At 42.4% G+C, this 15,777-nt stretch overlaps 1 protein-coding gene across 3 annotated transcripts; it reads left to right on the forward strand.

Moving 5' to 3' along the window:
* The first annotated feature begins 344 nt into the window (after positions 1 to 344).
* On the forward strand, positions 345 to 14,654 carry Jdp (DnaJ domain-containing protein). 3 transcript variants are annotated; one of them, XR_013088306.1, is made up of 6 exons: positions 345 to 570; positions 2,077 to 2,701; positions 6,882 to 6,983; positions 7,125 to 7,241; positions 9,588 to 11,699; positions 11,951 to 14,654. XR_013088306.1 is itself a non-coding variant. In XM_076830393.1 (5 exons), exons 2-5 carry the CDS (start codon positions 2,618 to 2,620, stop codon positions 9,762 to 9,764), a joined length of 525 nt encoding a protein of 174 aa, XP_076686508.1. In that variant the 5' UTR covers positions 348 to 570; positions 2,077 to 2,617; the 3' UTR covers positions 9,765 to 14,654. The 3 variants fall into 3 exon arrangements, 1 of the variants encoding a protein (XP_076686508.1); XR_013088305.1 differs by having other exon boundaries at positions 348 to 570; positions 9,543 to 11,699; XM_076830393.1 differs by having other exon boundaries at positions 348 to 570; positions 9,543 to 14,654.
* The last annotated feature ends 1,123 nt before the right edge of the window (positions 14,655 to 15,777 follow it).

Genomic DNA, 15,777 nt, shown 5'->3' on the forward strand with positions numbered 1-15,777 from the left:
ATCCATACTTCAAAAATTAAACTCTGAGCATTCGAAAATTTCAGGACTCCAGGACACAAAGATTTAAAGACTCGAAAATCTGATAATTATTCCCAGAGTCCAATACTCAATATCGTTCCATCTTGCTTCCAAATTAACGAGCACTAGAGCTTCTAAAAAAAAACTCCTCAATTATTCCGTCCCATTTGCTGCATTCGTAATGATCGATAGTCCCGCCGTCCAACGACTGATAAGCCCTGACCACGTGGCCGAGATCGAGATTTGGATCACTCGGTCGGTAATGTCGCGAGATAATGTTCGAGGTCACGTAGCCGCGAGTGAAAGCCACGAGTCTGTGGAATCTCTCGGAACCGAGGCGCAGTAAATGTCGACATCAATTCCAGTCGATAGTGGTTTCACGTGGTACACCGACGTCTCCCACAATTTTTACCCCGGACAGTTTATAAACTTGAAAGCCGACGCAGGGAAACGTCCAGCGGATTATCCAGTGGCCGAGAAAAGTTTCCCACTCGCGGATCCACGGGAGCTGCGTTCGAGGCACCGGGATGTGGTTGAAACCAAATTGGAAAAGTAAGTTAAAGCTGCCAGATAGCGTACAATTCAATTCAATTAATTGAGCAGCACGGGCTTCATCGAATTCGGGATTGAATTGGACGAGACGAGGTACGCGACGACTCCTATCGCGAACGTGGCGTGGGATTATCGAATTTCACTTGGGGTATGTTAATTAATTAACTGGAGGTTCGATCGTTCAATCGGGAGGTATGACGGGCCCACAAATGGACGAGTAAATTAATCGGTCGGTGGGGGGAGTTTTTGCTCGATGACGGACGAAACAGTGAACGATTTCAGGATACCGATACAAAGACAGTATCTTTTTCGATTGTTATAAAGTAGAAAAGTTGATATTCTTGTGTTGAAAAAAAAAGAGGATTGATTCTGTAGGAGAATTTGAGATAATGTGTTAGATGTATGTATATAGTTACTCCCATTAAAAGAATTTTAAATCCACTGAATGACTACCAACTTTGCCAAGAACCTGTTTCCACCCTAAACTCAAAATTCCTCATCATCTCCAAACCCAGTTCCCAACTTTTCCCTCTCTCTACCTCGATTCCTCAGCAAGAGCATTCATTGGCTCCCATAGCGAGCTTAAACCAGTCCATCATTCCATCCTAAAATACTTAAGAATTAATGGAAGCAATTAGGGTAAACTGTACAATGACTGGCACCCTAAGCAGAAATCCCAAATGGAATGTCTACATTTTTTTGTGAAATTTTTATATGGTCTTAATTTCCAGTTATTATCAATGATTATGGGTTTCTCATTAATATAAAACATCTTGAGTACCTATTAAGTCTTTTATTTTAAAAAATATTCAGTGGAAAACAAAAATGGGCATAAAAGTACAATCATTGGCACCCTAAAATTTGAGGTTATGTAGAAAACCATACGTAGTTAAAAACGAAGTTTAAAGTGTTTAAACAGACTATTTCATCCACTATTAAATACCTACAACACTTAGTAAATCTGTATTTCAATCCATTACTTAGTTGTAAAGCGACAACATATACTTGCCTACCCCTTATCAAAATTTTAGGAACGTGCCTAAAACTCAGCCCTTTGTCTCACTTTGTGGTGTTGCCAGGTGTAAAATGTGTAGTTCAACTACTACAGGCTTTGCAGTGTTGTAGTGAAAGAAAAATAAGTCATTGTAAAAAGTACTTTCTAAGCTTGTACTTCTTAATATTTGGCTTTTTAATCAGGAGTGTCAATGATTAACGCAGTGCTAGTATTAGTGTAGTTTACCCTACCTTCTAAATTTTTTAAAGGAATATACAATAAAAATCCATACAGAAAAATCTTATATACTTTGCAATAGCTTTAAATCATTACCTGACCTATCGCAACAGATTTTTAAAATTGCATTTACCAAAAACTTAGAAATATGGACTTGCTAAGTTTCACCAATAAGCCACCCCATTCCAGCCTCCCTCGCCTAAATCCCTGCTACGACCCCAGCCCCCATCCCGATCACATTGCCCTTCAAACTCACCTTCTCCCATTCCCATTAGAAGCCGAGAGATCTGTACCATCGGTTGGTGGATCGGAGGCAGAAATTTCGGCCACCAGTGACGAAAATACGCACCCCCCGGCAGGGTGCGCAGGTTGAGAGTGCGCAGGAGCACAGCAGCCCGCGATCGACGGAATCACGTACGACTGGAGGCCGGCGGTGGGGGAGAGGAACAGTGGCGGCTGGGATTGCGCACACGCGTCGGGATTCCCCGGGAATCGGGTCTTTCCGGGTCTCCGACACGGTTCTCCCTCGTTCGGCTCACTTGGACAAGCGACGGGCGACGCGGCAACAGGTGACGAGGCGCATCCTACGCGGGTAACATCCTCGAAACGACCAGAAGGATCGCGGTGACGGGCGAGACGCGACGCGACGCGGGAGATCCACGCGTCGATCGGTTAGCGCGCGCGGCACACACGCACGGCCAGGATCGGAGCTGAGGAAGAGGAGATCCGCGAAGTGGAGGAGTAGTGGGTCGACAGCTGACGGTCAGACGGGACGGTTCTACGGGCAAGGCCATAGAGCGCGATCATCGGGGGAAAATGAGCGTCGAGGACGCCATCAACTATAAGGCCAGCGAGGAGGAGGATTACTATGCGCTCCTCTCCTGCGACGAGTCCGCCACGGTGAGTCTGGGCTTTCTGGATCTTATAGGGTTTTGCGGGAATCGGGCTCCTTGGGTGGTTTAGTCCTGCTTCGAGAGGATGGAAGGGTTTTTGGAATTTTGGAACGAGGTTTCGTGAGTGGGTCAATTTTGGTTTTCTGCTTCGTAGCTTGTGTTGAGGGTTGGTGTTGGGTATTTTGTGGGGTGCGGGGGCAGTTATTCTGATTGCGAGTTCTTTGGGTCTTGATATTATTGCGTTTTCTTCTGGTAGCATAATGAAGGAGTGTTTTGTGATTCTCAGGGGTTGTTCTTTCAAGGAAACGTTGACCGAAAATGCTGTTTTTAATGAAACTGTGTAAATGTAGAGCATAGTGGAGTGTGCGAAGAAATTTAGTAATTTTTTTGCTGCGGAAATTCACTTTGGAAGGTGAAATCAGCCCTTAAAATTGTCATGTGTTTTCGGTTTTTTAATGAAGCTCTATTTTTCTTTTGGCAGTGTGATAGAGCATAAAGAATTGAACACTTCTTGTATGTCAATTTTTGTTCTATCTCGCACCATTACAAAGTTATTATTTAAAAAATTAAGAAACGCGATAAGTTCAAACGCTGATTTCACCCCCTCAGAGTGAATTTCCGCAAAAAGGAGAAATTGCTCTTTGCTTACTCCAATACGTTCGAGATTCGCGCGAAGTTTCATTAAAATTAGAATTTTTCTGTTAGGAACATCTTCTTCATTAATAATATGTATTTCTTTTTACTACCCTTTTACTTCGTACACTTCTTTTTATTCATTACTACGTTCATCTGCACATTTATTTCTTTTCTGTCACTATTATAAATTCATACGCAATTTATGAGACTTGTTTCATAAATTTCTTCTTCTTTTTCTCATCCCCTATTTTGTTACTACAATCTTCTCATAATTTTATACCATTAATCAAAATTCCTAAGACATTCTTTTCCTCGCTTCTTCCTTCATTTTATTCTGTCTCATTAATATCGTGGACCTGAGTTCTCTCTTTGAGGGAGGAAATACGTTTCAAAGTTGGTTTAAGGATGTAGGGTTCAACAAGCTTGAAAGATCGATTAAAGGTTTTGCGTTCCCTTTATCTGTTCAACTATTCCAAGTTATTTTATAGTGGAATGTAGTTTTATTACCGTGTTAGAAATCTGTAATAAATCTCCGTTACTATGTAATAAATCTCATTTGTCAGTGGAATTGCTGTAAACTTGCCATTATTATGAAATAAATATCTCAATAATCCGAGGCAAGAATTTAGGAAGCAGAATATTACTGTCAGCTTTAGTTGCAGCTAACTTGCAAGTAAAAGTAGAAGTAGACTCAAAGTTCAATTTACATCTGGTCGTCCCTGGAATTCCATTTACGATTAGCTACCAATTTCCCGAAAACTTATGACCTACTCGTTTAATTACAAGCAGAAAATTAGAACTCCAATTGAACTCGGAATGACGTAAAAAAATCCGTTAAATTCACCCCTATTTCCACCGGAGCCAGATCTAAATTTAGAACCGAGTTGGAAATTACAAAAGACTTTCTGCAAGACCTGCTCGCGAAATTCCTAAAAGCTAAAGAACTTCTTAATAACCCATCATTATCATCTTCTCCAGGAAACCCCGAGGACCTCCATTTTCATCTTCTTCGCCCTGTTCACGCCCCGCAAAGTCCGCCGTTTCCTCGAACTTCCCGCTAACGACACAGGAGCAATTACTCCTCTGTCCTAGCGCTCCTCATCTCGCCCGCGACTTTAATTGCCGAAGAACCATTGCCACGCGTCATTGTTTCCATTTCGCGCTATGCCAGCTTCTTGCGCGCCTAATGGAACGCGCGCATTTAATGCGCTTTCTGGAGTTACACGGAGTTAATTAGCTGCAGTGTCGAGCGCGTCACAGGAGGATAACTGCATCAGCGCAACTTTAATTACTGCTTTGCCCGAACTTCGTGATTAGTATCGATCGATGTCTGCTATGCCAGTCGACGACAAATAGTACGTCACTCGTCACTCTCCCTTTGCGACGACCTCGCCACCTAGTTCTACGAAAAAACGGTGCTACAGGCGCGCGATTACAGCCTTCCCACTGTTAGCCCGGCAAAATTGATTCAGCCTCGTGAAATGAAACTCCAACGATGATGGAGCAGAGAATGGAATCTCAGGAATGAGCCACGTCCCTCGCGATTGCTCAACGCCGCTCGTTTATCTGAGCCACGCTGATAAACGGTTCATCGTCGCAAGGCGATCTTTGTTGCAAACAAGTGTCTATATTCGATGATTGCCTCGGTTAAAAAAGGCTTTTCACTTCGATAGAACCTCGTCCAATTAAAGCCACTGCTCTGTATTGGGTGGCCTGGTTGACTGGATGTCCTTTGGAAGAAATAGATATATAGATATAGAGATATATAGGTATATAGATATATAAATATCAATATATATAGATATAGAGATATATAGGGATATCGATACATATATATAGATAGATAGATAGATATATAGATATATAGACATATGGATATATAGGTATATAGATACATAAATATATAGACATATGGATATATAGGTATATAGATATATAAATATATAGATATATAAATATATAGGTATATAGATATATAGGTATATAGATATATAGGTATATAGATATATAGGTATAGAGGTATAGAGATATATAGGGATATAGATATATAGATATATAGATAGATAGATATATAAATATATAAGTATATAGATATATAGATATATAGGTGTAGAGATTATATAGATATATACATATAGAGATATATAGATTATACATATAGATCTCTAGATATTTAGATATAGAGAAATAGAAGAATATCAGTACCTATTGATTAGAAAAAAAAAACATCGAGTGTTAAAAATCCAGAATTCCGTAACTATCATTAAACTTTACACTTCTGTGATAGCCTTCCCTAAAGAACTCAATGACCACCAAGCATTCCCTCGACTAATCACGAAAGATTCTTGCATTTCCCTGCACCGTGCAATAGCGAAGCCTCCATTGTGCATGTGCGACGAGGGAACGGAGCAGTGACGGAGCAACCGACTCCCTCCACTGTATTCTAACACTACGACGATAATAAACTCCTGCGAATCTCACTACTGCTCGGTAAACCTTTTCTGTTCGGTAATTTCTTCTCTGTAATCATTCCAAGTGACATATGAGAAGTCACCCAAGCGTGCCGCCCTTTTCCAAGCGACAAAGTGGGGAAGTGAACCTGCGCGTCGTTCAAAAGTCTTCCGTCAGCCCCGCGTGCCATTAATGTCGCGTAAAAGTCATCGCTGACCCTCCCCAAGGAGTTACGTTACCGTCCACCTTGTTTTCCCTGCCATGATGGCCGGTTGCACGGTCGATTCTCTAAAAATAAAGCCCCGTCTGCTCGAAATAAAAGCGGGGTTAATGAGTGATCGTGTTTGCTTGTTTACCGACGGCTGCCGTGTCGCCGTTCCATTAACGAATTCCACTCCCATTAAACGGGGAATGTATTAAATTGCCACGGTAAATATCACTCGTCCCCATTAGCCGGCGTGCTAGCGACAAGGGGCCCCATCTTTCGCCGATTATAGCGCGACGGAAGTGTGCTCGACGACGTCTCCATCTTTGTCCAATACCCTTCGTCATTTAATTTTCAAACACCACTCGGGTAATTGTCTCTCTGAGGCTTCGCTCGTCGATGGGAGCTTCAACTAGGATATCGGAATAACGTACAAATAAAGGCCATAGAGTTTTTTTACTGCACGTTGTATACTCTTTTTTAAAAAAAATTCTAAACACAACCTATATTTTGAAGCGTGCTCTAGGAATACCAGAATATCAGGAAAAATGGTCCCCATTAGATCACCCAAAACAGAAATATTGAAGACAGATATTCCAAAGATATTGAGAGCAGAGAACCCTCAGGTTGCAAGTTGAAAATCTCGAACACCTCTGCTTTTCAGACCTCCTCATTTCTTCTTCCCATATAACTCCAATCACCATTTCTACCTACAATCTTCCAATCACCCTATTCACATCGCATCTACATAAAAACACCCTTCAATTACTACTTCTGAACCCTCTAATAATTTCCAATAGCAACTGCTACAACTACCCACTGAAATATTATCAATTCCTCGCGAAGCTGGGCTTCCCTTTGAAGTCTGATCAGATTCACGCTCTCTTTGCCCCAGGTGGAGCAAATCACAACCGAGTACAAGGTGCTGGCCCTGCAATACCATCCAGACAAGAACGAAGGCGACAAGGAGGCGGAGAGGAAGTTCCAGCAGCTGAAGGTCCGTGCCTTCGATTATATTTCTAACGAGTCATTATGAGTCATTGAGAAGCAGTCACGCGGCTGCGAGTTTTTTTTTTCTGTAGCTGCGTTTCACCTTGCCCCGCGCGCGTCCAGTTTCTAACGCGATTTCTCGCCGTAGCACGCGAAAGAAGTCCTCTGCGACCCTGAGAAGAGGAGCAACTACGACAAGTGGAGGCACAGCGGTATCGCCATCAGCTACAAGCAATGGGTAGGGATGAAGGACAACGTCCACCAGGTGAGTGCACTTGATCGAGGTCTCATAAGATGGATGTGCATCATGATAAATAATCGGGTCTCCCTGCGAGAAATTTCTTGGGACGAAGTTCGAGGGAGCTGGGGCGAAATCTCTGCTGGAAATTGGGAAACTTTCACCCCTTTCGAAGGCACCTCCAGAGGACATTGTTCGATCCGAGTAACTTTGAGAGGGGGACTTCGGTTTAAACTTGGGAATAGGGATATGGGGATTGAGGAGTCCTTGCGGCGTGTAAGGAGATTAATTTGGGAGTAGGAATTGAGAACCTTGCAGCAAGAGGGTGCAGCTCCAGCTTTACCAACTTGGAGTGAATTAGAACAAACGGTTTATGAAATTGTTGCTTTAACTTAACAGTAAAAATAGAACGCTAATTGTAAGTGGAAAATATATATTTTCACACAATAAGTAGTAAGTTTTTATTTCTACTTTTGGCGGAGAAATATTCTATAATATTAATATTTTTAAGTAGTTTTATCTATTTGCAATAAATCACTCATTTGTTACCGGATTTTCGTTAATCGTGCACCATACGATGTAGAATGTTTTTACGCACAGTGGCGGACGGAAGAAAGTTTACAACTTTTAAAATCGTATAACTTTTTTAGAATTGGTCCAAACCACATGAGTTTTCTTTGAGAAGTTAGAAGGATTAGTTTGCTAAGTGACAAGTGTCGACGTTTTGAAAAAAATGCAATTAGCCGGAATAGCAAAAAAAAAATAGTAGATGTCGTTTTTTAAAACTTGTTTTCTGAGCCTCTAATGAAAATTTAAAAAACCGTTTGTAGATTAAAGTAAGTTGTATATCGGTTAACGTTGCTCTGAGCTATAAACGCTTAAAGATCGCAGAATACGGTCGGAAATCGCGAAATTCTCAAAATCAAAAGATCTTCCCGAAATAAAAAGATCTTAAAGTGTTTATAATTTTAAATTTTAGGCATGTATACCACTTATTTCAATCTACAAACGGTTTTGTTTTAATTTTCATTACAGACTCACGAAAAAAATTTTAAAAATGAACTTTACTATTTTTATTGTTATTTCGATATTGAAATTTGTAAAAGTTAAATTTTTTTAAAGATTTTTTTTCGTTCTTTCTCGACATGTGGTAATCTATTTTTTTTTTTAAAAAAAAACGATCATAAAATTTCAATAAAAACTCTATTGGAATGCATTCTACAGACTTTGAAATTAACCCATAATTTTTTTTCACAAAAATTGGATTTGTTAGAGGAGAATAGCAGTCGTTCAAAAATTGCTCTGGGTGTGAGCCACCCAGGTACGTCAAAGTTGATCGAAAAAGGAGGTGTGTCAACGAAGGGTTAACAAAATTATTCGATTTTAAAATTTATGAAGTTTCTTTTGTCCGCCACTGTATATTACATACCGTAACCCAAAAACTGTCAAAAGTGCAAGGTCCTCAACTACTGTAGAGGGATTTTTGTTTTTAGTGATTGAAATTACGCGAGCACATAATTGTCGTCTTTTGTCTGCTCTATGGACCCAGTTATAGCTTCCACTTGATTTTGACGAGTTAGGTACTGTAACGAGTTTGATAATATATGGATGTCGTGCGCTCTAGTAACTCGGTATTCATGGGAACTGGTAATAGATCGAATCATGAATAAATTAATAGACACAATAGCCTTGAGCATATTTGAATAAATTAATAGATGGAATATTCGATTACACTCGCGTATATGCCACTTCTGCTTAAATATAATAATAACAATCTTAACACATAAAGCAGAAAGTTTACACGTATGCTTGTCTGTCGCCTAAAAACATCCTAACGTTAAACTCTTGGATCACGAAATATACCTTGCTAATTCAGATGAGTGTGACTATTTTCACAAAACAAAAACTACACAATTTTTTTTATAAGATCAGAATCTAAATTTCGAGGGAAACCAAGTAGTACAGTCAGTTACACTTTCTCCTAAAAATAAAGCAATTCTTACTGTACATACCTAAGTATAAAACATAAATTTGCTGCACTGTGCACGGAGACAGGGGTGAATAGATAAAAAATTTAGAAACTTCACTACTGCTCATTGCTTTAAACCTAAAACAATATCCGCAAGCTATTGCAAAACTTCCAAGTTCCCGAACCTGCTATTTTCTATTTCACTTATCGTCAACATTCAGTACCAAGAAATCTCTCGCAAGGCCATACCCAATCAACTCCGCGGGAATTCAATGCACCCAAAAGAAATATGCATGCGAAATTAGCAAACGAGATATTGTAAAGGAAAAGTAGTGAAAGGCATGTGGAATGCGTCGTAGTCGATGCATTGGAGCACACCGAAGACGAAGGGTCGCATGCTGCAGGACGCGTCGGGGGAGGCAGCTGGTCCCCCGGGTCACCCCAAGGTCCAGCCACCCAACGCCCACAGGAGGGCCTCGGAGGGCGGCGCGAACATCTACTACGGCGCTCGGCGTGACCTCGGCTGGGACACGGAGGCCTCCAGCGAGGTGGTGAACAAGTTCCGCAACTACGAGATCTAAAGTGGACGGTTCGACGGGGGACTGTTCCGAGTTTACGTTGCCAGGACCAACAATCACCTATCTACTTTCAAATATATCGAATCCAGCGAGGGAAAGGAGCCACGAGACACGTACCATTATTTATCGTTCGCCATTGTCCAACCGAGGGAAGAGGGAGCCGAATCCCCGAAGGAGAAGAAAAGGATCGAAGGCCGAATCATTCGCTGGGCCATTTCTCGCCCTTCTATTCGCTTCGAGGAAACACGACTCGGTGTGTACCTCGGAGCATCCTTGCTTCTTGGTACTAGAGGGTGAAAGAGTGGAGGAAAGAGGACCAGAGAGAGAAAATTTGCGAAGGGGGTGGAAGCTTTCGTTACCCTTCGCTTTGCGTTAAAGAAAATTGGATGGGAAATTTGATGTTTCAAGTGAAACTGAGGGATGACGGTGCCGCAGTGGAAGTCGATGGCTCGTCGCTGAAGGTGTCGAGTTTCAGAGAGAGGGATTGGAGGGAGAAGGGGATGGAAGAGAGCCAGAGTTCAAAGAGAAACGCGATTCAGTTGTCGGTGCTGATTCCCAGGTGGAGTTTTCTTTTTTAGAGGCTAAGGGAAGCAGAGGTGGCTGGGGAAGTTGCGCGAAGTTCCAGGGCGAGGCTCTTGGTCCCCAAGATGGCCGCACGTTGAAACGAGGTCGGAACGCGGCCACGCGGCGGCCTGCTCTTCCCAGTTTTCGATTCGTAATTACAGCCGCGAAGCGCGCTCGAAGATTCACGGGGAAGTCGCCACGGATGGATCGAGGAGATTCAACGATCGGTTGGACGGTGCTTTGATGTCGTAATCGAGAGAAGTTTTATTCCACGATCCACGGGATCCGAACGTAAGAGAATAATTAACTGTTTCTACTTTGTACGCCGCTCGCGCTGGATACGCTTCAGCGGTCTCCTTCCGAATGACTTTCGTAGGTACACTCACCGTTACAATAGAAAGTGGCTTCAGGGTTTTATCAAACTTGAGTCTCGCAGGGAAGTGAATCAAATGAATCAAATGAATAGAAATTGACGAGGAGGGACTCGAGGGGGTTAAAAATCTATTTCGTCCTGCATGGAATTCTAAAAAAACATAATATTTACCGAAATAATTTTAAACGTCTTCCACTGCCTCTTTACATATATTTCTTGGAATTTGCAATCGCAAAACTTGCATCCTATAATCAGTTGCATGTCCCAGTCTTCGTCACCCAAAATTCCACTGAAAACCCAATCGACTGAAATTGCCAAAAGTCACGGAATTTCTGGCGAGCTTCACCGCCGAAGCGTTTTTTCATCCAGCGTCGAGTGGCTAGAAGAAAAGTAACTCGTTGTTTCTACATTGAGTGCTCCTCGGTGGAACGCTCGAGCGGTTTCGATTATTCCCGAAGCCTTCGAAGTCGCGTTTCTTCGAAAGGGGTGAGATAAACGGCTCGGGCAAGAAGCGTCCACTGTCGGGCGAATCGATGACGGCGCACTTGTACCTGTATCAAACGCAGAATATAATATCGTTTACCCTTCGCGACACTTGAATGTTCGAGAGTCCAGCTAGCCCCATAGAATCTGCACCACCCCCGTTTCGATCAATCTTCTCGCTGAAAAGGTAGCTCGCCAGCGGCCGCTTCAAGATGAATAAAAGCAAAATAAACAAACCCAAAATCCCAGGTTCCACGGAATAAAAATATCAATATCCTTGCTTTCGTATCGAGTGCACTAAAAAAAAAATCAATTTATGTATTAACAGATTTTGTTGGAAGAGATTACGAAATTATATCAGAGATTGTGAAATTTGGAAAAGCTGTGCTCCTCGAGGTGTATAAATATTTATAACGTATGTACCAAAAAACACGGCGAATCAAAATGCGGATACGTTAATTAGACGCGGAATAGAGGGGTGGTCCACAACGAAGCAAACGCGACGTTCTAATACAGGAGTGTCGAACTTCCCCACTCCGAGAGCCGCACGAGTCGGGCCCCGGGTCAGCCGGTTCCCCCACTTATTTTTCTCCAGGCGTTGCACGAGACCCGGCAGGGAGAGAGCGCGGCTCCCGGAGGAGAAATTCGTCAGAGCGAAGTAGATGTGGAGGGGGGCCGTTCTCCTGCGGCTCTACGGAGCAGGCGAAGAGGGGAAGGAGCCACTGCGGCTCGGGAGCCGCTAGTTCGACACCCCTGTTCTAATAGTAAGACGAATGGATCGATGCTACCTGAGCGAGGGGGTTGACAAACTCGAATCCCTTTCACCGTCATTCGTCATCAATAGGTTCCCCTCTGCCAACGGCAGCGAGTTACATCGTCCATTAGTTTCTCTTTTGTAACGGCACGTACCGCATGCACCCTTCTTTCTTCGTTCCGCCGGGAAAGGGGAGAGTGCCGATAGATAGTCGACCAACAATTTTGTAATATAATCGAGCGCCCCTTCGGCATGCGTTTAGGCGACCGAGCCGCCTTGCCGCGCGGCAGCTAACGATCGACGCGCCCCCTCCCCCAAAAATAGCAGCGGTCGACTCGTGTGTTGTATCGATGTGACCTTTCGATATTAATTCTCAAGCCGCGGAGGCGCGCGGTTGCTTGATCCCGGTCCCGCGCGAACACTCGCGACGCGATTTCTCCAAACCGTCAACCTTCGCGGGATACGAACCTTCTCTGCACTAAGATCGGTTTATCGATTCTTCGGAGGTGAAACGTGAGAGGTAAAGGAGCAGGCGTCGACGGCGATAGTCGGAGATATATGTGAAGGACTATGGAATTTTTGAAGATAAAATTCTGGAGGAATAAATGGATTTTGCAAATTGTCGAGTTCGGGGAAATTTTTGGTGGAAATCAGATTTTTGCAGCAGGATGTCTAGGTGCAAATTTTATCGAAGAGCCTCGGGTTTGATTTTGGAGGAGTAGAAGGGGGAGTTTAATATCTCGCGCTCTGAAATTTGCCACTGCTACTTGATGCTACTGAGTAATTATATTTGTAATTGTAATGGTGCTATGAAGACATATGATAATAATAAATGTACTCGAACTCGATGAAATGATCCATTGGAGGTCGAAGGTAGAATCTTTATCGGGATCAGAAACTGCAGTGCATCTATTTTCCAAATTCTATCCAGTCAAGTATTAATTCTTCGATGTCGATCACGAAACGATGAAATTTCGAGCTTGAAAATTCGGTGTGAAAACATTGGATCGTTAGCACCACCGACGGAAAGTTTGTTCCTCACTTGTTACGACACAGGTTGTACGGGGTGAAACGAGGGATGAATAACTTCTGTCTATTATATCGTACTTACTTCTCTACATATCGGCCAGGACTCACAGGCCACTCTGCGTGGATACCGGACTACTTATCCCTTCGGAACTGTTCTACTTTCGAAACCTTTCGTCGGTGGTGAGAATTGTTGAAAAGTGTGCGTTAAATTGGATGACGAAGTTTGGAGGTCCATTTCTACGCAAGTGGAAAGTGTGGAATATTTACACTTAACTCTGTTTTTGCACGATAGATACGTCCCCGAAAAATCTTTCTCCGACTGCGTCACTTACGAGATAAAGTCGAAACGAAAGATCGATTACCTGGAAAGCAGAGAAATCATTTAAATGCAAAATCTAAGAGTTTTTATTTAATTCAAAGCAATTTGCTAGAAAAATAAATACGAATGTTTTTTCTTAAAATTAAAATCAAAATTAAGTGAAGATTCTTAAAGCGGCAAATTTATTTATTAATCTTTGCTTAGAATTAAAATTAAGTGAAAATTCGTAAGATGGCAAATTTATTTATTAATCTTTGCTTAGAATTAAAATTAAGTGAAGATTTGTAAGAAGGCAAATTTATTTATTAATCTGTTCTTAGAATTAAAATTAAGCGAAGATTCTTAAAACAGCAAATTTATTTATTAATCTTTGCTTAGAATTAAAATTAAGTGAAGATTCGTAAGAAGGCAAATTTATTTAGTAATCTGTTCTTAGAATTAAAATAAAGCGAAGATACTTAAAAAAAAAAAATTTATCGGGTCGTGTTAGATCAAAACAATCCTCGTGAAAACAGGGTGAAGTGTGTTTGAAGCTACTATATATAATTGGAGAGCGAAATATGTACAAGAGATGCGATATGGAAACGTAAGGTGTTGCTGGAAGTGGAGAAAGTGTTGTGATGATACCTCCATCACGCCTATATACCCTGCGTATCAATTCTTCCGCGGACGAACCACACCCGAACCACCCTGTAAATGTGTGCGCGTGTGTGTATGCCCCACATCTATATTTTTCTAGACGCGTCTCTGCGATTCCGCCTCGTGGAACCATTGTAACCCCTGTCTATTTATTATTTCCGCGCGATCGACCTATCGATGATGTCGTGCGTTCGGGGCGCGGGAGGGTGGAGAATGTCGCCCGCTGAATGTGCGCCCTAATGGTACAGATACTTCCACGAAACAGTCCCGCGACTCCACGGTGCAATTTCTTGAGCGAGTGCTTCCATCCGAAGAATTCTCGGTACAGTTATTATCGACACTCTGATGCTTTCTAAGAAACATATATTTTTTTTTCTAATTATTTTTTAAAAACAAAAGATCGAATCTGCGACGCAGTTCGCCCACGATAATTCCGTTTGAGATTCTACTTTTGCAACCGGGGCAGGAACTAACATAGCTTTTCTTTCAATTGCAATAACAAAGAGAAATAATTGGGGGTTAACGAACATTCAGCAAAGACGATCTTTCCCCTCCCCGAAAGCGTGTGAATCTCTGTTACGTACGTATAAATATATCAAAGAATATATACGTGTATACATATACGCAGGTATAATGTATAAAATATATTATATATATTCGTCACGCGCTGGACGACGCGACGATATGTATTCACGCCATTAAAGGTTCAATAAATGTGTTTAATTAAGAACAGCTCGCCTCCGTGAATTTGTTCAATAGCATGCCCCACGAGTCTCTGAAAAGCCGAGTGGCAATATTCCATTTCGTTACCACAATAAACTTTTAATTGCTCTCCATTGAAACTGTGATTAAATCAATCAACACACTCCATTTACGAGGTGAAGGTAACTCGTATTTATAAAAGTCACTCGATAATTCATGCTTCTAAATGAACCCTTAGAATCAGCCTTTAGATAGTAGCACGAGCAGCTAATAACGTAAGTTAACCTTCACGCACACCTCACGTGCGGAAACCCTGTAGTCCCGCTTACTAACCACACCCTTTTGACGCCCATAGGCGTCGCCCGCACGCGGTGTGTTCATTGATCAAACAAACCCGCGTCCATGTTACTAAAAAATCATCCCTAAGCGTCCACGATTCAGAGACACGAAAAGATGCACTTTGACCTATGCTAAAAGCCTCTGCCATCATTTTCCGTCAAGTTCCTTTGGTGATCGATTACCGTAACTTAAAGCAGATGTACGAAAACAACCCCTCGGCGAGGGTGCTCGCGGGAAAGGGAGGGCGTAGAGTTTATTCAGCGCTTTCGCGGCAACGAATGGTGAAAACGATCGCGAACGGGCGCGAAAAATAGAATAGAATTGTATTAGTCGACTGTTGCGCGACGGACAATAGATGCTCGCGATCCTTTGTCAACGGTGTTGGCAAACTTTCCCTATCTCTTGGGACGCGCCGCGGAACCGTGGCCTAATTTCACAGGACGCGAAACTTAACGCCCTTTGTTCGTAGGCCGAAGCATTCACCGCGTTATCCTCCGTTATCCTTCGCACACGCGCCCCTCTCATTCATTCCGCAGCGACATTATTCGCCACTGAACTCGAATGGACGACTGTGTGGTCAATTAGCGAGTTTTTAGCGGTACCACTTCTGTGGCCGGCCATCTGTAACTCCGCCTTTAAATTGGTGGACGAGGGGAAGGACGAAGGAGGAAAGGGAAAGCTGAATGATCAGAGATTTTGAAAATTTTGGGAATTTTTGAGATTGTAGGTAGAGTAATTTGGGAATTTAGATTTGTTGACTACAAATAATTTTCCTCGCTAATTTGTACCTTAATGGTGGCTCTGTGTTTTAATT

This window comes from Andrena cerasifolii, chromosome 2, assembly GCF_050908995.1.
Source record: "Andrena cerasifolii isolate SP2316 chromosome 2, iyAndCera1_principal, whole genome shotgun sequence".
NCBI lineage: Eukaryota > Metazoa > Arthropoda > Insecta > Hymenoptera > Andrenidae > Andrena > Andrena cerasifolii.

Coding starts and splice junctions, on each gene's coding strand:
- Jdp (XM_076830393.1), top strand. CDS start 2,618: ATGAGCGTCGAGGACGCCATCAACTATAAGGCCAGCGAGGAGGAGGAT. Junction 2,702..6,881: donor CCTGCGACGAGTCCGCCACG/GTGAGTCTGGGC, acceptor TCTTTGCCCCAG/GTGGAGCAAATCACAACCGA. Junction 6,984..7,124: donor GGAAGTTCCAGCAGCTGAAG/GTCCGTGCCTTC, acceptor TTCTCGCCGTAG/CACGCGAAAGAAGTCCTCTG.